This window comes from Hyalella azteca, unplaced genomic scaffold (genome assembly GCF_000764305.2).
Source record: "Hyalella azteca isolate HAZT.00-mixed unplaced genomic scaffold, Hazt_2.0.2 contig1311, whole genome shotgun sequence".
Lineage (NCBI taxonomy): Eukaryota > Metazoa > Arthropoda > Malacostraca > Amphipoda > Hyalellidae > Hyalella > Hyalella azteca.
Window position 1 is genome coordinate 81,120 of NW_025931632.1, and position 22,399 is coordinate 103,518.

Here is a 22,399-nt window from a genome sequence, read left to right on the forward strand (position 1 = left end):
ATTGTCTGTTAGCAGATGTTGTCTAGGAATTCTTATTCTCAGGAAGTTTTTTATACATATCGCTAATTAATACTGTGTGTTTTTACCATTCATTTTTAACATATAACACGAATATTTCTGCCTCAAAAAGAAGTAGATAATGTGAACAATATGTGAACAATATTTTGAAAATTATTTTAAATGTCTGGGTTTAATTTGAGAATATCCTTTAGAGGGCACACCAAATGTACTTTTCTGTACAATGAAAAATAGTATCATCGTCCTTACCTAAGTGATAAGGTTTTAACACTCACGAAACCCTTCATTGTATAAGACTTAAAAGTTTGAAGGTAAGAGTGTATTAATTGGCAGTGAGATAATAGAGCACATTGTACTTTCTCGACTGTACATAAATTGCAGTTTAATAGTAATGGTTGCAATCAGAACTGCACTTTGTCATCATCAGGAATTACTTTCTGAAGATTATACCCGAAGTTTGTTTCAGAGAATATAGGATTTTCAAGTTCGTATTTGCATGCACTAAATTATTTTCCTTACACTCATGAAAACATGAAGACGTTGGCACATTTATTAATTGATAATAAAAACTATGTATCGGGGATTCAAAAGTTAAAATCATTCAGTCTGTGTTTCTGAACATAATAGAATCCATTTTCTTGAACACTTAAAATTGGTTTATGAACAATAGATATCAAGGTTATTTGTTTTATTAATATTTGCGCGGCATCGAGAAGTATTGCGTTTCCAGCGGCCATATATTCGTAGTATGCGAGCAAGTAAGGATAAAAAGAACATGACATGCAGCCAGCAGCCCCAAAAAAACCTTGAATGGTTTGAAAAGTTCAAACAAAAAATTGTCTTGCGAGAACATGTAGCTCACTTGCATCAATTGGACAATAGTTATAAGGATGCCAGAGCACCAGTAAAAAGAACTTGCGTAAACTAATTTTGGTCTTTATAGAAACTCTTCTTATATAAATTACTAAAACCTTAGTTGAAGCCTCATGTAATCAATTTTGTGAAGGGTTAAAATATTGAGAAAATAATATATTCTTTACTACCGTTGATACAATCAATGATAAAATGAAAATTATGATACAATCTTGGTCGAACCTTTATTGGAATTGATTCAGTGAATCTGTCCTCAATAATTGTTTTGGGTTAGGTTTTTTTAAACGTCAGGCGTTTGAATTATATGTTTGGATTCTCAAGGCCGGGATGTGAGGAAAAAGAGATTATTTGGTATACTACAGGGCTGAAGGGCACTCCGCTTCACGTTTGGGCCTATTTAAACAACATCGAACATTCAGGAAACAACGAAAGCAGTTGAAAAGATTGGAAATGTAGAAGCATTTTGGTGCATTTAAAAATATTTTCTGGAATTTGAAATAAGAAGCTGCGAGGAAGTTTTCTGGTACTTTAAAATTGATTTGATTGGTACTTTAAAATTGAGTCGTAAACTACTACATTAAATAAGCAAATTCCTCTCTTGAATCACCCGATATCTTACAACATTTAAAGCAACAAATGACATTTGGGACTCGTACTCGGGGATGGCAACCACATCTTGGAGGCCTTTAATTATGACAAATGTTGACATCGTTTGTACACTAACTGACCAGGGTAACGGACAAAAAAATTATTCTCTTTAAAGCCGCTATGGAGCGCATAAAAACCTAGTGTCATTAGGATATGACCAGGTTAAGGCAGCTCTGGCATGGTGTTACCGCCCTCCGACGCGTGGTAGCGGGAGCGCGTGGCGAAGTCGCGGTTGAGTTCCGTGATCTGCCGGGACTCAACCTCCACACCAGGGTGCTCAGGCGCCAGCACAACCACGCCTGCCTCAGACGGTGCTCGCCTGCTTGTCAGATGTGATATAAAACATTAATGTTTAACCGAGGAAACTACAGAAAATCAGGTGAGATTTTCAGCCTATTTTAGCTTATGTGGCTATTTCTTCCAGCTTATCTACTCATTTCAGTCAACCGGCGCAACCATTTAGAATGCGCACGACGGATTTCATATTTCCAGCAAGAATTAGACATATCGTTATAGTAAATCAACTAAAAAATAGTAAATGAACTGCTGAGACCATTGGCCTCCTTCTCAGTGACATTTGTTACACTACTTCTCACCCCAGGCAGATGAGACACCTAAGTCTCACCCCAGGCAGATGAGACACCTAAGTCTGAGCCAGCGCAATAAGGAGAAGTCGCCCGCGATGCCTGGCGGCAGGCCAGGAGCCGCGCGTCCGACGTAGAAGTAGATGAGCAGCGCCACCATCAGCGTCAGCATTCCGTACACCCAGTTGATGGTGAGCATCAGCACCAGCTTTAGCAGCGCCTGCCATTTAAATATTTCCCCGCTTATGAGAACAAACAAATATATTATTATAGAAGCTTGTCGTCAATGTTCATCTTCTCGTAAAAATGGGAACTCTTGTTTGATGTTTGCGGAGCATACAGTTGGGAATACCTAAAGTAAATTGAGGAGGAGCATCATCACAAGCTTCAATAAAACCCGCAGTTGATTTTTCATTAGTGCAATAAAATAAAATAACCAATAGAAGAACATTGGATTAAACATGGGATTTTATGAGCGACATTCGAATTTATCTGAAGCCATTAAGTGAGGGATTCACGCAAAAGAGATTTGATAAACACAATGCAATCATTTATGCAGCAGTTAGACCAAATCTAAACCTTTTGGATATGAAATATGTTATCATTCGAATCTCGCCAAGAAATTGAACATCCCAAAAGTTCACAACTGCTCGAATATAACCTAAGAGGTCACATGAAAGCAGCTGTTTATTACTTATGATAATTATTGATGTATAGCTTTTTAATATTATTGTAACAAGTGGAAAATAATGATGGTCAAGAGACACAGTTAGGGTATCATTTGGTGCTGACCCCTAACAGTGCGACCCAGCGGTTGCAGAGGCGCGAGTACCAGTGTTGAGTCTTGGCAGTGATGCCTGAGCTTGGTAAGTCCGCACCCCCGAGAGCGGCGTCTGGGGAACAAAAACTTAGTCGGTCACTCTATTCAAATTGAGTTGAATTTCATGCTCGAATTTAAGCAATCTGAATAGTAATATGTAAGTATTGAGCAGGCTCAAACAATTTAAATGCTTGATGACCATTAATCAACCACGCAGTGAACGTATTTTTATTCGACAATTGTGCACCGCCCATTTATCTAAATAATAGCGAGCACAGTTTCCTTCTTTCTTCTGAGGACAAGGCATCCTATGCTTATGCTACAGAACACAGACCAAATACACAAGGCGTCTGAACGGCAGAGATTTTATTACATCTGAGTAAGATTGCTAAGGAGTTGTCGAGAAGTGACATTGTTGAAGATCAGGCACTACAAAAACGCTGAATTTGATCGCAAACTGCATGCAAAGCTTTGGTCGAGAAATGCGCTAACCGGTCCATAAGGTCGATTGATAGGAACTTTGGCATTTATGTCAGTCCCGCAAAGAAGCATGTGCTGGTAGACGAGTAGCGAAGGGGTCACGTGGAAATGCTCTACAAACACTTTTCTGAAATATTCACTTGTCATGAAACGATCTTCGTCATCAGACGCATTGATTAAGGATCTCTGCTGCAAAGGTGCTGTAGAAGCGCTTTGGAAGAGCACGAAATACGCTTTAAATCAGGCTGAAGCGCAACTTGAATATTGGCAGGCTATATTTTAATTCTAACGAAAGAACCTTCTACAGAACAAGACTCGGAGATTAATGGACTTGTTTAGCTGAAAACTCAAGATTCTATCAAGGATCTAGCACATCCACTTTCAAGTAGGACTTCAATCAAATTTTCGCTTGAAACATTTCCTGGATGCTGCTGCTGACGTGCCCATGAGAGATCAACAAAAGCAGAGTGTGCCTATCCCACCGACATGTAGATATGAAGCTCAATATAGACGAAAATGGTATCCGGAACGATTTTTTGATGGATGTCAATTGACTTACGAAAAAATATCTTTTGCATCTTATATAGTACTTAATGAATATTTTCTGGTAGCAAGGCAAAGATTTTCTTCTGGATTTTGTATCAAATCAATAATTTTCGTCGCAACCCGAGGCCGCTGCTTATTGTTTATTGTTAGGGTAAAATTTTTCACCTGCAGATTTTCGGTCATTATTTGTCTCTTCTGGAGTTGTTGCCAAACTGGAGGAGTCGGAGCTGGCGGTGCTCTGTAACATGTCAAAAATATTGCATTTCGCAAGGTTAAACTCGAATTAGTGTTCATCAACAATATTGCGTTCCAATATAACTGAGGCTATTTCAACACTTTGTTACCCAAGTTAGAACTAAATGAGTTTCGTTGATTTTTCCAGGAAAGAGAGGACAGATGCGTCCCTGATATGCTCACAGTGATGATCTTTTTGTGGTGTGTGACGCGCTCCGGGAAAAGTCTGTCGAGTATTCCTTCCGTTGTCGGCGTCCATCCGAAGACCGACGCGCCTCGACCTTCACTTGGATGACGCGTGCTGCCAATAAAGCGATAGGGTATCAAACAAGCGTGCAAGATGTTTTAGAAGTATTAAATTCACATTCCGTTCAACAAATCTGGTCCTGCAACTTCAAGCGAAAATTGTCCCTTGTAGCGAAAATTATTGTCCTATATATTGAGGTTTACAGGATATTAGATTTTTGGTGCCCTCTGAAAAGAAACGCCATTGGAGAAGCTTTAAAAATCTTTTAAGTCGAATGAATTTAAATGCCAGCAATGCTTGGTCACAAGCGTGGTGATGGTAAATTATCATCCTGATTTGGCCAGTCGCAGAAACGTACATTCATTTTTTCGAAACGCCGATGAATGAACACTAAAAATAAACTGAATAGACTCTTCGGAGGACTAAAAGGAATTGTTGCGGATAAAATTACTAACTAAAAATCATAAGCAGCATGGGGGTTAAGTGGAGCGTCTACCCCAAAATCGAAAATTCTGACTTTTCCGGTTTTTATACTCATCTTAAAGCTTACATTCTGACGCATGTAACGGTATCAAAACCATCTCTGTTCGTTGATTTATGCGTTCACGACAGATCACGAAAGGGTTAGGGGTGGTGGAGTTCTTTCACATTTAAGACAGGCGAAAACTCGCTGCCAAGCACATAAATAGACGGTCTGAAGTCGCTGCTCTTTAGTTACCCGGCTGCTGTCATGCGGGATGTTCATTCAGTTGTTCCCAAAATCATGTAGTCGTTCCCAACATCCTTAACTGAATTTAAGCTCCAGTAACGCCTAGTCTTGCACCCTTGCCATTTTGAATGCCGATTTCGAGGCGCTCGGGACTTTGTCGCACTTTACTGAACATTCACACTTATTGTCACTGCAAACCTATCTCCTCCTAGGATTTTGAAGCTACAGCAATGAGAGATGTACCGTTCGATTTGCAAAAAAAAAAATATCTACAAAATTGTTTATGCGTTTTTCGGATTTCGCTATAGTTTGGATTTTATTCAAAAAATTTCAAAAAAAGAAATTTTCAAAATTCTACAATTTTATAGATATGATTTTTGCGCATCGAATGATATGCGTCTCGATGTCATAGCTTAAAAACCCTAGGAGAAGAAAGATTTCTACAGTACCCCCTTTTTGGAAGTTTTCTTAGAATTTCACGTTTTCTTTCATTTTTTTCGAAAAATTTACACGAACAAAAAAGTCGTAGAATTCGGTTTTACATACGTGTATCAAGTTTCGGAGTGATACGTCAGTTAATAACCGAGATTAAGTTTTGGGCAGAAGCTCCCCTTAAATTTTACCGTGACGTATGCAAAGAAAAACACGCGTAAATATCCACTGATATTTCCAGTTTACGAACTCCACCTGCCGCTTGTGGTGATCGAACCTAAGCGCAGCACCTAACCCAGCCGCACATCTGTAGTAATAGCAAATAGCAATCTAGGTTGACACCTTGCCTTAAAAATCCGGCCCACTGCAGCCATCTATCGCGGCAACTGCAAGGCAGCTCGTTCATGCACCTGTTGCGGTAATCACGCGAGGGAAGTCCTTCACGCACCTGTTGCGGTAATCACCTGTAGCGGTAATCCTTCGCCGCCCGCATGTCAGCGGTGACGGCGAGGGTGAAGTAAGCGTAGTCGACTGTAGCGTAGGTGAGCAGGAAGGGCGTCGTGACTATGGGTGCCAGGGTGTTGATGTTACCCAGCAGCAAACAGGCTGCTGCAGCGCCTACCACCAGTAACACGCCCAGCACTGGCACTTGGTTGGGCCCACGCTGTCAATGATGAAGTCGTTTTAAATAGAGACACTCCATGTACAGCGCCTTAATTTGGACCATAAATCTTGAAGGAGGATATTACCTTGCTGTTTAACAATATTGATACTTTATTTCATTCAAGATCGTGATGCTGTGCTTTACTTTTTGCGTCATGTACGCTCATGTAACTAAACTGCCTCATAATTTCCGCAATTCACTGGAAATGCGTTCATCATCTTATCTTATGAGCATGCCTGAGTTGGTTTCCATTAAAAAAGGCTCAAAAAGATTTTATCCTCAAGCTATTTCAATACTCGTCCATTATTTATTCATGCTTATACCGAAACCATAGCGTGCGTATTTATCAAATAAATCCCCTCATAATGCGTTAGCTACCGTCTCACCCACTCAGCTAGCCCCCTCATGAAGGGTACGACGTTCCCTGCCCCATCTCACCCCCTTAGCTAGCCCCTCATGAAGGGTACGACGTTCCCTGCCCCATCTCACCCCCTTAGCTAGCCCCCTCATGAAGGGCACGACGTTCTCGGCAGCCAGGGACTGCAAGACTCTAGGAGTGCCGTAGAGAGAGACCACGCTGGAGGAGAGGGTGCTCGTGTACAGCCCGACGAGTAGCAAGACTCCTTCAGAAAATATTACTTTTTTATTGAAGAAATATTTTTTATCGCCACGTTATTTATACCATTTATTGCACAAAACTAAAATAATTGATTCACACGATAATTGAACATTTAGTAAGAACTCAAGAAATACAATAAATTCAAAAAAATAATAGTATTAGGTAATTTGAATAAATGAACATCAAGCACTTGATTATTTAGCGTAAATAACATTTCGAAGGCTAGAGGAAACAGATCTCGCTGAGAATCTACGATAAATTCTTGCGTAAAATCTACGCACCGACTGCTGACACTTTTTCAGTAACCATGTAGTCGTCGAGGAGGGCGGGCCTACGTACCGTCGCCGCCAGTACGTACATCACCAGTAGGTATACGCACGTGCTGCACACAAACATATACAATGTTGTTCGTTCCGATGCCGTGAATGATCCATGTATAATTGTTATTGTCCATGTCTAAACACATAATTCTTACCGTGCTGCCAAGCGGGAAATATAATTTGTACTATATAATATTTGCTTTAAGCTGCCAGAGTTACGGACAAGAAAAACTAATTGATTTAAAATATAAACCTTTGAACATAACTTTAACTAATAGTTATAGAAGATTATTCCACTTTATACAGATAATATCTGTATTCTACTTTATACAGATAATTACTAGTTTTTACTACACTTCTCTTTAACTTCACTTCTTGTTTGTCTGTCTGTCTGTCTGTCTGTCTGTATGTCTGTCTGTCTGTCTGCTACAAATCTTGTAATCAAAATTTAATACACTTCTACTTATCCTATCGATCTGAAATTTTGCACACTTGTTCAAAATTGGAGACAATGCATGAATCAAATGTCAAAATAAATGATTTTTAAAATTTAAATTTTTTTTTCAATATTAAAAAAATTGAAAAAATAATTTTGTCAGCTACAAATCTTATAACTGATATTTGACACACTTTTACCTGTCTAATTGATCTGAAATTTTGCACACTTGTGTGAAGTCAGAGGCAATGCATGAATCAATTAACAGAATAAATAATTTTGAAAATTTTATATTAAAAAATTGAAAAATAAATTTTTTTAATTTTCGAAAATTAGATGAGAAATTCATTGTACATCTGTAAGATTGGAGATACTGGATTCTTTGGAAGTGTTGTCTTTAAAAAGTAATTTTTAAATGTATATTATTACTAATACATTTTATACTAATAACGTATGTGGCCCTGTTCACCTGAAGCCGAGGGCCGAGAAGGTGCCAGCTGGGATATCGGATGCGGGTGACCGCAAGTCGCCACTCATGTTGATGCCCGCCATGACGCCCGTCACGGCAGGGAAGAACACGCCCGCCACCGAGAACCAACTCTGCCCCGACGTGTAGGACGGACCAGAGTTCGAGCGGAACGTGGCCAGCGACCAGCCCACCACACCCGACCCTTGAATCGATATTTATCTGTACGGTATATTCTCATTTTATTCGGTTCAATAAATACAGGAATTCAAAAAACAAACTGTCAAAAGTTCATTCAGTTAATGGGCCAAAAATTTTGCTGTTTACAAACATGAGTCCCAGATTAATCGCAAGTGAAATGAACCTGCATGATTAATCAAAATTGAAATGAACCTGCATGCACTGAGTACGGGCTGCGATTTTTACCTATTAAAAGCCCTGTCCCTATACTTGGCTTCTAACTCATGAGGCCTCACAAGTCAAAGTGAGTCGCAGTTAAAGTTTTATGCGCCACCTAAACAGAGCCTGTCATTGCAAAGAGCAGACGCGGCTTTAAAACTTTGTGGGAAAATGTTTGGCAGGAAACAAACTAGGATAAACGTTCAAATTCTTCCACACGTTCCGGAAAAACATTTTTACTTCTTTTAGAAGAAAAATGACGCTTCGCGGGCTAGAGCTCAGAAAGCGACAGTTACAATTAGTTCGGAAGTTTCGAAAACTAGGGACAAATATGAAGAACTCGTTTTGTTAAAAGTCGTGTTTTGATTAGACAAATACTTATTAAATTTTTCAAATAAAGGCTGAAAATTTTCAAACCAAAGCTATTTTTTAAAACATTAGTTATTCATTATTGACCACATTGTTTTTACAGGCAATTACACATTTTGTGCATAACGCAAATTTTATGGAAATTGTGTCATGGCATAAAGACCAAATGCTTCTATATTTAAGTTTGAATGCTGCTAAGTAAGTTAAATATGTTTCATCGTGATTTTGTGCAAAAAAAATGCTCTGTTTATACTGCTGGGAGACCCAAGGCTTGGGCGATAAATTGGTTATGGAGTGATAGGTAAAGCCGTGTGTAACTGGCAGGAGACATCAATCTCCTGAGAGAGCCTGCCTCGACTCTTACTTCCCTCTAGTGATTGAAAATTTCAGTTAACGGAACAAAATCTTAGGAACTTTATTGGAAACGGGCAATGAAAAATGTGAATTAAGAAATTTGAATTTTGGATAGCATTTTAGCTATAGTCAGGAATCGATTCTTACCTTCTTGAGAAGGGAGAAAAGATCCTACGACGAAGTCGAGAACGGCGAGCAAAATGAGGAAGAGAAGCAGAAACTGAACTTTTACGACCCATTTTACGCCAGCCATGTTAATGAACGCCAGCACCAGCAAGGCGGCCGCAGACACGCCGCGCTCGAGCCACACCGACGCAGCACCGGACGCTTGCAGCAGCTCAGCGATGCTCTCGCCAAATCCCGCCACGCAGAGGGTGATGGAAACCGTCTAGAAATAGATAATTCCACGTATATATTATTGTATACATTAATTATGACTTGTGATGAATTTTTAACATGCCGTTGGTTGTCTGAAATTAATTATTACCTGACCAAAGCAGTAAATAAGCCCCACGGCGGCGCCCACGCGGCCCCCCATGACATGTGCGATGAGGAAGTAAACTCCCCCTCTGGAGGCGCCCTCGTCATCCCCTCTGTCCACACTGCGCTCGCAGATACCTACAGCCGACAACACTGACGTCAGCACCACCAACACTGCAAGGAAAACAAATGAATCAAAAAATAAAAATAATAATTATTTGAAACTATTCAAGAATATTGTAAACTACTAATATTCAATGGAATGGAAAACTAACAGATGTACAGAATAGAAGATTAACTCTGAATTTATGCCTCAACAGTATTAACGTTGGAACATTAGTACTATGATAATATCTATGGACATGCGGACCATGTTCATTGCTACCTACCTGGCCTGAAGACACAGCAGAAACTTGTGCTGTAAAATAATCCAATTACACCCCCGACTATACGTATTTCTATATAAAATGTCAAGTAGACTGACCTGACATAAAAACTATGAGACTAGCCATTGCGACGCCGGCTTGGGCGACGATCCATCCCGCTCTGAGGAACAGGATCACGCCCAGCAGGTTGACCATGCATGACGTGAACACTCCGTCCCAGCGACCAAGCAACAGCCGCTCGCGCACGAAGAACTGCCGGAACAACCACCACGGCCTCTCCCCCTGACACCACCACACGATAATAACTGAATTTACAATGAATTTGCAATTACGCTGATCTATTATGTTGATTCGGATCCGACTTAATGAAAATTTCAGAAAAAATTGCAAACATTTACCATTTCCTTGTATGAGAATGTGTTGTGTTCTAGGATTTTGAACTGACGATAGAGCTGGAAATGTTTTCTCATGTGAAGAAACGGGGAATTTTCGCGTTATTTTCTTTGCTTCTAAATTATTGTGAAATTTGCAGTTTAAGTAACCAGGTGATCTTAATACCGATGACGGAAATTATGATGACATAATATATAGATGAATACATCTGGCCATGGAAGACCTAGCAGTATATAAATACTCTTGCCACGTCTCATTATCGAGGGCTGGTCTTCATCATCGAAGTGATGCTTTAACTCTGCAGCGCCGTATAAGTTTCAGTAGCAGTATAAATATATTTATATATGTGAGTCACTATAACCGCAGCAAATAACAATACCAAAATGCGAAAACAATGCCGAAAATGAGATTTCCGCGTTTTGTGGTTTTGATAACCGAAATATTTGTTGACCTAAGTAAATTTATTCGGACCAATTGGAGCAAAATCCAAAAATGAAGAACGGCATCGTGAATTTTTAACGCAAATATCAAATGAGTCTAAGAATTTTCATAGAATATTTAACGTTATCGGAGTAATATGTGAGGTCCTTAACTTGTTACCTAGGATGCTTGTGATCGGAATTGTAAATGCGACATTCAGAAAATTTCCTACTCGTTCTGTTTCTATTTGCAAACTTCATGGCATATACGAATGATTGGTGACAATTCTTAACGTCCACTACAATGAACTATGTTGAACGGTCCTGTATTGGTGAATAAAGAAGGTTGTGAAATAGGAAATGTGCAATAATAAACATGAAATTCAAGGGCTCGGATGGAAGTGGCTCTCGTTTAATTTTCCCCCTTACTTAAAAACAGCATTGGCAATAGTAATTACCAGGAGGTTTTAGTCCTTCTAATCACCGAGAATCACCCAACTTCAATAGATAATTGCGTTCTTTCGTAAATAATCCATGATTTTTCTAAATAATAGTAAAAAATTAAGATGGTAGTTTAATTAATTTAAGTTTAATGAATTCGAGGCTTTAACCTCACCTTTGCTTCGGAGAAGAGATCCTCTTCTCTGCCACCATAAAGGGCCTCTTCGATTTCCGGGTTCCTCAACCGCGTTGCTTCTGTTGCCTCTGACGACGTTGATGCGTCGGTGCCACACGTTGACTCTATACCACCTGTTGACTCTATTCCACCAGTTGACTCTATACCACCTGTTGACTCGGTGCCACCTGTTGATTCGGTTGCCGTTGTTTCCAAGCCGCCGTCCGGAACCGATGTCGCGGCCGGTGTAGGTGTGGCGAGGCCAAACCGAGCCCAGTCTACCTCGCTCATTTTTCCCGCTTATGTAAGAATTTAATCACTAAAATAATAATTCAAAGGGAAATACGCAGTGGATCAAAATATCATATCCAATTAATATAAGCTATTCCTACACTGGCATACTATTTGGAACATAAAGCGATGGGAGAATAATTTATTATTGAGAAGCGTTCAAGCGATTTAAAGCAGCTACGAACTTATTTGGTGAGTGAGCAATAATTTTGTGATAATGGAGAGAATTTACTTTAAAACTGAACAAATATACGTCAGTCCAAATAAACGGAAAATACTTTTGCGCAATAAAGAAGCTAATAATGGCGTTATGAAATGAGAGAATAAATAAATAACTAATGTACACGTATAATATTATTAGTTTAAGAGGGCAGAGTAAGCTTTTTTAGGCACGGGTGATTAATGGCCAGAGAATTCATTGATTTAAATTTTTTAGGATCCAACAATATTCTTCAGATGACGTTGGTCGATCAGAATGCAGGTTTAAGGAAGTAATTTTAGTTTATTTACGATGTATATCTGATAATATAAAATAATATCATAAGGTCTCAAAGAATTACAATGGAGCAACTTCATCTCAAAATCCGCGATGAATTCGGCAGGCTCCGTGATAATCTTGACAACGTCAAACTCAACGAGACCTTCACTCGCGCTGTGCTGGAGGAACCCATGTATGCATGGTTGAACTAGTATAAGGTTGACCCATAATAAGCTCATTTTTGCGGATGTAGTTTGTTGTTCGCCTGTGACGTCACTGATCTCAGTGACATCACAAGCATTAACCAATCACCGAAATGCGATCAAACCAGTCAACCAATCCGTCATGGGAATGACGGGTTTGTTTACGTTTCTAGATCTCAGTGACGTAACAGGAAAGCTGAACTGAAAGACGGAACTTCTTGTGGGTAAACCTTATATAGTTCAATAATGGGAGGAACTCACCATCGTCATCTTGCAGCGGACCGACATCATCCGACCGACGATAGCTCTACGGATTGAACTCCAGTTATCCATCTCACAACTACCGGATTTTCTAAGCTTTGAAATTATTTTGGAGTTATTTTCAGGGTTACAAATTTCCTTGTTGTCTCATATTTATGTGTATCATGTACTTATTTCCACTAAAATTTCAGTATTAATATAATAAATTGAAATTACTTCCTTTAAGCTACATTTTGATCAACCAACGTCATCTGAAGAATATGGTTTGACCGTGAAAACTTAAATCAATGAATTATCTGGCCATAATCCACCCGTGTATAACATTACTGTATATGCAAAATATTCAATATCAGATATGACAGACATCGTTGAAAATAACTATGAGATAACACCAGTTCATGTGGATAACAAAATAGAATCTACAGCCACTACGGGATAACCATAGAAATCAGTTCGTCGCCCACAGTTGGAGCCAAGGTGTAAAGTAAATGTAGTTTATGCGTACTTCCTACGTACGGGTATTGCATATTTCTAACACCTTATGCTCACGGCCGCACAGTTCCGGATGACAGCGACATAAGGACTCACTTCAGTTACTCCACGGAGACTGATCCCATTATTTGAGTATCGAATCAGTTGTGCTCTGCAACTCCACGGAAATAATTCCCAACATTTGCGTATCAAATCTGTGCACCGTCTTCTCTCCGTGGAAATTACACATTTTAGTATTACTGGACGTTCAAAGGGAAATTTCGCTCTAACATTAACAAGAACACTCTTTTCAAGTGTTGATCATCCCAATGACGAGTCGGTGCTTGGCTTATAGCATTATGTATCATAAATTTATCGTTTGCTAACGTTAAATTTTCACCGAAAAAATGACATTTCTCAGCCGTTTCATTTGATGACATCAAACATCAGAGAGTTGAAACAGTATGAAGAGTTGAAACAGCATCAAATATCGAAGATTTGAAACAGTATGCATGCAACAGGTCTCGTGGCAATCACTGTCAGTCGAAAAATAATGATAGTGAAAATTAATGATTTACTAAAGTTAAATTCTTAGAAACAGCTTGAATATCTACCTATAATAGATAAGCTCATTGCTAACTTTGCTGAACGTGCTGTAATATTTTTATGATAAAGTGAGAAGGTTCAGCCAACATATGGTTTGATGACGATCTCTATCTAGGGAGCTTTATCTTCGATTCAATCATGATTTTTTTATGAATACGCATTTGCCACAAATATTTTCAGTCATCGAATGACTACCAGTCGATATATGCTAAAATTTAGTGTAAGTTTTTTTTGCCGGGAAACCAAGAGACCGCATTTGATAAATCTTTGACATGGAGCTACGCACCACACACAACCTTACGAGACAGCGGCTCCAGCGGAACTGAGTGCCGGGAAGGTTCGAAGCTCAAAAACTGGCTCAAAGTTTACCAAAAAGAGCAAATAAACAGCGCTCTCTGCTAGCAGGACTGATGCTCATGCAGCTGCGTAATTTTTCAATTTTTCATAATTCGATTTTTTCCTAGATCGACAGAAAAAATTATTTCAAATAATGTTTTGACTGGAAGGTTAAAAAAGATAATTTTGAAACAGTGAGGGTCTATGGAGATTAACAGCCAGTGTATCGTGTAGGAACCTACAATAAATTTTTGATCAATGTACTCTACTTTATATTGAACGTCGTGGAAGCGCGTAACTGTGATCGTTATGGGCATGGTTGAATTAATACAATAATTACAACCATGGTTATGGGTACCGCAAGTCGCCCTAATCTATAACATCCCACCCCATATTAGGAGGTAATATGATGTACGATGGTAAGGTTATAGGTAATATCAATTACTTTAGTACTTTAAAGTACTATTACTTTGATAACACTTTTACCTCGTCTAGTGTTGAAGTCCCCTCATCATACATAGTGAAGCATTCATAATGCACACAAGTACACGAGAGAAGGTAAATGGCGTCTACAAGGAAATGAACTATCGCATTTTACTCGTTACAAAACCACTTGGAGTAGCGATAATGTGATGATACGCCTAACAAGACAACAAATTAGTAATTTCCTGTGATTGGAACTGTTGAATTCGAACCTCAACCACAGCTACTGCAGAATATTAATATTATAAAAATAAGGTATACTATAGGCTTTATTTTTACCCTAACACTGTAATATTATCACCTAATAAAGTTTATTATGGAAATATAAGGTATCAGTTATGGTCAGAAATTTAGAAAATGACGGAAGAACGGGAATTTTCTTTAGTTAGTTTAGTTCCCGTAGGCCTTCATTCCCTGCCTACTGCGAGAAATGAACAGCGTTCGCACCTCAAGAAAACGATGCACGAAGAAGGGATAACGGTTTCTATTGTATTTGATGCACGAATATAATAGAAACAATGACGCTGGTTCAGAAGGTCGCTTACCAGAGACGTCGGCTAGGGCGTGAGCGACAGAGAAGAGAAATACAGGGTATCCCGCCTCCAGTAGAATATACAACTGAGACTCGCGCTCAGGTGCTGCATGCGATGTTTGTCGTGGGGCGCTTAAGAACAGCGTCGGCTAAGCACAGCAATATTGAAGCAGTGAGTTGCACGAGTGAGACTGCAACAAGTTGTGAATATTTTGCGATCTTTAAGAATCGGCGATAGGTTTAAAAGTGCATCAACGCTGAAACCGATATTACTTGTTTAATTTAGAAAAAAAATGTAACTGGATGGCCGAACGATTAATAACGTCCATGTATTAAATACATATCTTTTAAATCTTCCGTTATGTAGGCCTGCACTACAATACAACTCGCCAGTTCTGATCGGTTTGTTAGCTACCCCTCTTCTATCGTAACAGCTTTACATAATTTGAATGCCCCTACCCACGATTACTCATCGCAAGCGGAATTCCTACGGCTGCATCCTTACAAATTCATGCAATGCGGTAAGTGATAGTGTACTTTTCGTAAGTTTCAATACTTGGAATTTTTTTTAATATTTGATTTTAGACATTCTTATTCGAGGATACATATAAATCCCTCTCGTCCTTTTCCCTAATGTGTATCCCTTGTTGTACCTGATGCTATACACTTCGCTTCACGTTAATGAAGTTGTAGATTGTGAATTAAACTAAACCTGATATCTCCTGTTCCCCAATTTTTTTTAACAAAACTTTAATTCAAATCTAAACTCGATAATCCAGAAATAAAAGTAGTTGTGAATTGTAAATTTATCTATTTTAAATATAACACAAGAATCGATCAACCCCATCAACTTTACGTGAATTCAAAAAAAAATCTGTGCCACACAACATGTGGATTTCCGTGAGAACTACTAATGAGAGACAACAATGTCATCATTCTTTCGGAGAACAATGAGAATAATTTCGGCTGTATTATTTTAGTTTGTCCGAATGGCGCGGCGGCGGAGGCGTTAACACTAATACCATTGCGTGTTTTTCTTAAGGAAGTGAAATAAAAAGCACCGACTGAGTAAAAATATACTTGAGATAAGAAGACGTCGAAATAATACCCACAGAAGGAGAGCAACATCACGAAGATGAAGAAGAGATAATCAAGGGGATGAGATGTTCTAAACAAAATACAATATATGGCCACTAAAAAGCAAAGACTAACTACACAAATGCTCATTACAATGATATTCGAGCTGTAAAAACCTGCTTCAGTAAGACTAAAAATGATGTACAAAAAGGCCTGCGTTCGCGTCGATAAGCAGCCGTGGTATCGAAACCGCGAAATGCAATGTAATTTTTCTTATCATAACAAAAAGTTCTGAATAATAGTAAGTTATAGAAGTCTAGACGTGTCAATTAAAGAAGAGAGAAACATTAAAGACATAGTTTTTAGGTTTCATGGAGCGCCGTCACTCTAACGCCAACACTACACTAGTTATGATCTTCAAATGACGACAGAACGAACCACTCTAACTGTCGTTAGCAAATTACATAGCTAGGTCACTAACTAGACCGGTTAGCTGCCATGAGAAACGCAGAGAATAATTAGATGAGGTATAAGAAATATATCACATTAGGTTAGGAGCGCAACAACAAATTCTTGACGATAACTTAGACTTATCGCACACCGGACCGGGAGCAGACGACACCGTCTCGCCCAAATAGTCCGAGTGCAACGCGTCTATAACAGCAGCCTTCCTACCATTACGTGGGGAGTTCTACGTGTCAAAATCAGACCACGCAACACTGTTCTTGTCGATGTCACCTTACAGAGAAGCTAAGCGAGATGACCCACACTCATAACTGCGTATCTGCAGCAGTGTTAAGCCCACAGTTTGGTTTCTTCGAGTAGGCTGCACCAAGGACGCGCCTGTTGGCTGGACTTCACTGCCGCAATGTTAGCGTGCTGATACAGGGCGTGATTTATACAAGGTTTAAGCTTCTGCCTCGACTAAACATCATTAGATAATCTCAATCTTGAGCCGTTGAAGATTTTGCATCAGACAACGCAAGCTGCCTCATGTATAATTAGAGATGAAGAATCAAAACTTGATACGAAACAGACGACCGGTGCAGTGAGAGGGAAAACCTCTTCCTGGTCTTTGTTACGAGCAGTCGACAAACATTAGATTTATTTTCATGCTTTCCAACTAGTATCCTAAGTAATTTCAAGCATAAGCTGAAGCTAAGAGTCGTTGTATAATTATCGTAAACACATGCATTCTGTACGATTAATTGTCGTATCAATATATTTGTTCAGTAGAAAATATCAACATATTTGCTACTTCGTCACAGACCTGAGAAGCTACACTAGATATACCGCTAGAGTGAGCAAATCTAGGAGGCTAAATAGAAGGAGTCTTCTTGGATCACCACAGAACATTTAACCGAATATACTACTTTATGGAAGATACGAAACGTTTGAAGTTTCATCAGGAACTTTGGTTGTTTTATTGAAGAGGAGATCACTTAACCCTACAACGCCCAATTTTATAACTAGTCTAGCAACGAATTATTTATCTATAAGTTTATGCTGACTACACACGCATTGATATAGAAAAAGTGTAACTCTCTTGTGCGGGGGAACAGTGAAATTTTGCCCTGCCTCCGAATGTTAAAAAAGACGGAAATGCTTAAAAACACACGAGGTGAACATGCGAGGTCATGAAAAACACTCGTTTTGGGTCAATTTAAAGAACATATAACCAAAGAACAAATTGTGAAGAAAACGAAATTCAGTTCGTTGATGCAAAACGTAACGGATGATGCCGAAATCAAGTGAAAACTTCCCGGCAGCAACAACCCTGCCCACCACAATAAACAACAATGGTTCTACGTATCTATCATGTGCCTTATTGTAGAAAAGCACTTGAGCACAAAATTCTTCACTCATTGAAGCATACACTAAGAGCTAAGTTGACCACCACTAATTTATCAATAAAGAAAGGCTTGGAACGAAATCTCAAACATGATCCTTACAAAATTTCATGAGTTATTAAATAAATTTATCACGATTATCAATGGCGACTATGGATATTGAGAAGAAATAATTCATGATAACCTGATGTCAGCGCAAACGATGTGCTACAACATCACATGGACTCGGGAAAAGTCTAAATTTGATGTCCCGCCATCTGAACAATGAATGAACGAACTAACACTCCGAATATTTTCTTACTCGATAGTTATTGTCAGACACATGATGCAGGTAAAACAGATAAATTCTTTGGGTTCACAATTGGATTATAAAGAAACAATGCCAATACATCGGCGATGAGCTGCTCACTTGAACGACCACCAATAACTCATAAGGCACCACAAGGGACGGTTTACTGTCATGTCCAATTCACAATAGTTGATTAAGGCCGCTACTTCCGCACTAGTTCCGTAGTATGAGCACAAGGTTACAGCGTAAGCTTAAGCGCGTACTGAGCTAAACAATCTCACCTGTCCGATACATGCATGCCCGTCACATCTTACAATAATAACGTCTGCTATAAATTTTACTGATTAAACTGCAACTCACTCTACTAGGCACGAAGTACTCAGGGGCAAGCTAACTCTGAACGACTTACTTAGACATAGTCACGTGTACACTTAATTACTCCAGCAGACCAGAATTAAAATCTATCAAGTATAAAATCTGTCAGAAATGTTCGGTACAATACAAGGATAGAATTCACAGAAAACTGACATGAAAATCGGAAAATTACCTAGCGGGGAAACCATATCGCATGGATAATATTTTGTGCATGAAAACATTCAAGTAAAAATAGAGGGGAATTTAAGAGCGTTATGCCGACTGCATGACGAGCGCTATTTGTTGCAAAGCCGAAGTTTGCAAGGCTAGCTGAGGCACATAACACAAACCTTATACGGGACATGTACAATATGAGGAACGCACTTGTGACCAAAAGTGTGTTAGTGAGATAGTAACACTCAAGTTTACTACACTAACTCGTTGCTAGAGTAAAAAGGCTGTACATAGCTGCAAAGTTGATGATATAGTAAGTAGTTTAAGTAAGTAACGCTATAATACAGTAGACAGAGTGTCGCTTCATAGGCTTGCTCTCGTCCAGAGACTTGCAAGGCTCACACACAATTTACTCTCGACGTAACAAATTCACGACACCAGAACTTGTACTGCAACGCATTTAAGACATCGATGTTTTAGCTGCTATTTGCCAAGCTGCCAGGATTTGCACGCTAACAATATCATCAATAACAAAACCATTCCGGGAATTCAATAGCAGACAACATTTAAAGGCGAATTATAACAGTCCGACCAATATCAAGGCTAACAAAACACGGAAAATGTGAACAATACGAGATTATATTAATTATTATTAGAGGATTTCAACCTATTTCTATTTTCTAAAATCAGTTAACATATTCAACACGTACAAGTCAAGTAAGAAACCATTTAATGAACGAGTTTTAAAAGGCACGTAAGTTCTTCATATAAGACACAACCTTCAACGAATCCAGAGCCCGTAGGTCGCTGAGCTTTGAACTGTTACATGCAATCAGTGAACCATCACAAACAGACCGAAGCAAGGCCACAGAACACGACTGTCTCTCTTGATAAGACAAGCACAAGCGTTTCAGTCTTCATTTAGGCAAAAAACAGAAATGTTTATAGGGATAAAATAATTGACAAGTCATAGAGTTAATATAAAAAGAAGCCAAGAAAAAAATGGAAAAATATTCATGTTCATCAATACAATAGCTGCCAAACTTAGCAGCCTTCGCCGAGGACTACGACAGTCGTCTCGTGGCGACATGTTCTCGATCCTGGCAACGCGCACACGATTTTATTTGACACTCAAGCTGAGAAGCTGTCGTAATAAAATAAGAACTGCAGAGAAAACTAAGAGCAAGTGTAGAGACAGTCGCATGCTCAGACCTCAACATTACATTGCGACACTAATAACTCTTTTGCATTTCAAAACTATGAGCATAGTTAGCTAGCAGGTTCCTGGAACAAGTTATTTAATATGGTCACTACCAATACCAGCAGAATCAAATGTACTCTCAGAGGCGGTTTGAATATTGTTACGCAACCACTCATGACACCGGCCAGTAGTTATAACGAACCCGCAGCTTAATATGTCATCAATGATTCGTAAGTATTACATTCTAATAGATAATAATCGGCATAAGTTGCACCTACTAGAGGGATTGTCACAATCACAGATCAGACTGAAGTTAGTAGACTTACGACCATGGCATTTCATCCGCCATGACACCCACAGTCGGTATAGGTAAGTTAGGCGGAAGGTACAGTACTGCATATGCAGCAAAAATGAAACATTAAACTAACGTTGAAGTTCAGACAAAAGCAGGTTTAGTTTCTATGGTATAATTTGAGCACAGAAGTTGCCTACGGAGAACGCAGCCATTCGAACTTATCTTCGTAACTTAAATTTAGGCCCTTTTTGTCGTAAACATTTGAAGCGCTTCGGCGGTGCGGGCGCACGAAATTCGACTCATTTCAACTCACCAACACGCGAAATTCAACCCAGTGCAACCAATCAACACAAACGCGCTCGAGTTCGTAACATTAATGCCTGAATACGAACGAATCAACGAATGATATAATTTGTACAATTTGCTTCTTTTGAATTCAAATTAATTGAGATTTGAATTTAAATTGCTTTGCAATTTTTTACAGGCACTAAATTACAGGACAGTTGAATTGTAGCTTCAGAAATAACGTTGATATTCGTTGTAGGATTTTGCGTGCGTTGGTGAGTTTGGTGCCGTGGAGTAGGTGAAGTGAAGGAGCAACATCGCAGCCCACAACAGCAGATCGAGGTGATGGTGCACGCCAGAAGCATGACCTTCACAGCCACGTGTTGTCCATTCTGTTCGATCCAATCACTTCGCTTAAAAAGTCGCTCGAAAGTTCGCACGGGATCTGGGGATATGAACAGCGTTAAGGCGAGTTCAGGGCACGTAATGAGAAAAATTGACGGTATTCGTGAGAGGAGATAGTTGGTATTTTCTATACTATTGAAGATGATTGGATGAAAATAAATCATAACCGTAATGACTATTTTCCCTACAACAATGTTATGAATGAACAAGCTTATCAATTGTCGTTGCTTCGAAAGGTATATTAATATTAAATCACATTCGAAGTCTGAAAAGCAAAAAAATTAGCATACACGATGTTATTGTGCACATAAACTGCAGCAGCCAACCGCAGTGATCTGTGTCAGCGGCAATTCCTATTGAGGGGAAACAAATATAGACAATTATAGATGAGGACACTTAAGAGATAAATTACTCGACAAATATACTTGAGGGGAGATATCTCACGTTTATAGACGGCACGAGGTCCTCAGAGTCCATGGATTCGAGGTCATTTGCTTCCATCATGGGAGGGGCGGGCGAGTTGACCACACCTGCAACACGGGCTACGATCAGGAGCAGAGAGAGGACCACAGTTAGTACCACACCAGGGACAGGAAACCACCACACAAACACCACAGTATTAACACCAGACTACACAAATACCGAACGTTAATTTCAAACAAACTGACGATACTTGTGAATCAATCATAAATAAGAGACGTACGGGAGTAAATTACTTCGCCCTTAGATGAGTACTACCGTAAACTTGAAAATTACGTTTTCTTTTCATACTTGGAATCATTTTCCATCGATATTTAGCCATTGGTTACGATCACTGGCGACGTGCAAAGGCAGAAATTACCCAGATTAATTGAAAAAAAAAACGAAACGTATAGATTACTTCCCGCGTGTTAACGAAGCGGGGAAAAATCGAGAAACATCAGCTCAAGTCTAAGGCAAACTCTCACTACAGCGATCACTTAATACTTTACTCACAATCAAATTTCTCAATTCTCGGATAACTTAATGAAGAATGGAAATTAAAGAGAACCATTAACGAAGGGAATACCACGAAGCAGGTTATCTTATATAATCAAAAAATATTTTCGCCTTAATGATACTTTCTTGGCAGCGTCCTTGAATACAAGTTCGCGATGAACCATACTTAATATAGCTGTAAAAATTTACAAAAGATTCCGTCAAGAATTGTAAAATTTTCGAAATAAGAACAGGAGGCCGATCAAATGTTATGATTAAGAAGCAAGAACACCGAGGCAGAACAGGGATTTTAGTATAAAAAATTGGAGAAAATTTTAA

The 22,399-nt window shown here is 39.1% G+C and overlaps 2 protein-coding genes across 7 annotated transcripts in view; both read right to left on the reverse strand.

The window, feature by feature from the left end:
* On the reverse strand, nt 1–11,877 carry LOC108677141 (solute carrier family 12 member 8). The gene is made up of 13 exons (XM_018165298.2): nt 11,513–11,877; nt 10,183–10,366; nt 9,706–9,872; nt 9,366–9,606; nt 8,100–8,301; nt 7,156–7,256; nt 6,745–6,878; nt 6,056–6,255; nt 4,387–4,504; nt 4,135–4,207; nt 2,916–3,016; nt 2,165–2,343; nt 1–1,858 (listed from the first exon to the last, which is right to left on the reverse strand). Exons 1-13 carry the CDS (start codon nt 11,801–11,803, stop codon nt 1,702–1,704), a joined length of 2,148 nt encoding a protein of 715 aa, XP_018020787.1. The 5' UTR covers nt 11,804–11,877; the 3' UTR covers nt 1–1,701.
* A 4,359-nt stretch (nt 11,878–16,236) lies between these two features.
* LOC108677142 (transcriptional coactivator YAP1) overlaps nt 16,237–22,399 on the reverse strand; it is a 69,476-nt gene continuing 63,313 nt past the window's right edge. For 5 of the 6 annotated variants that reach the window (XM_047882134.1, XM_047882129.1, XM_018165303.2 and 2 more), the window contains 2 exons: nt 21,548–21,645; nt 16,237–21,143 (listed from right to left, as the gene is read on the reverse strand). In XM_047882134.1, coding sequence (XP_047738090.1) covers nt 21,069–21,143; nt 21,548–21,645 — 173 coding nt within the window. In that variant the 3' untranslated portion in view covers nt 16,237–21,068. The remainder of the gene's footprint in view (nt 21,144–21,547; nt 21,646–22,399) is intronic. The other variant, XM_047882131.1, reaches the window with a different exon arrangement.

Bases quoted from the DNA above. Each gene is read 5' to 3' on its own strand.
- LOC108677141 (XM_018165298.2), bottom strand. From the start codon at position 11,803: ATGAGCGAGGTAGACTGGGCTCGGTTTGGCCTCGCCACACCTACACCG. The intron at 9,607-9,705 runs GTAATAATTAAT...ATCTATTTCTAG, and splicing joins TTATTTACTGCTTTGGTCAG to ACGGTTTCCATCACCCTCTG. The intron at 1,859-2,164 runs GTGAGACTTAGG...TCTGACAAGCAG, and splicing joins AGGTGTCTCATCTGCCTGGG to GCGAGCACCGTCTGAGGCAG.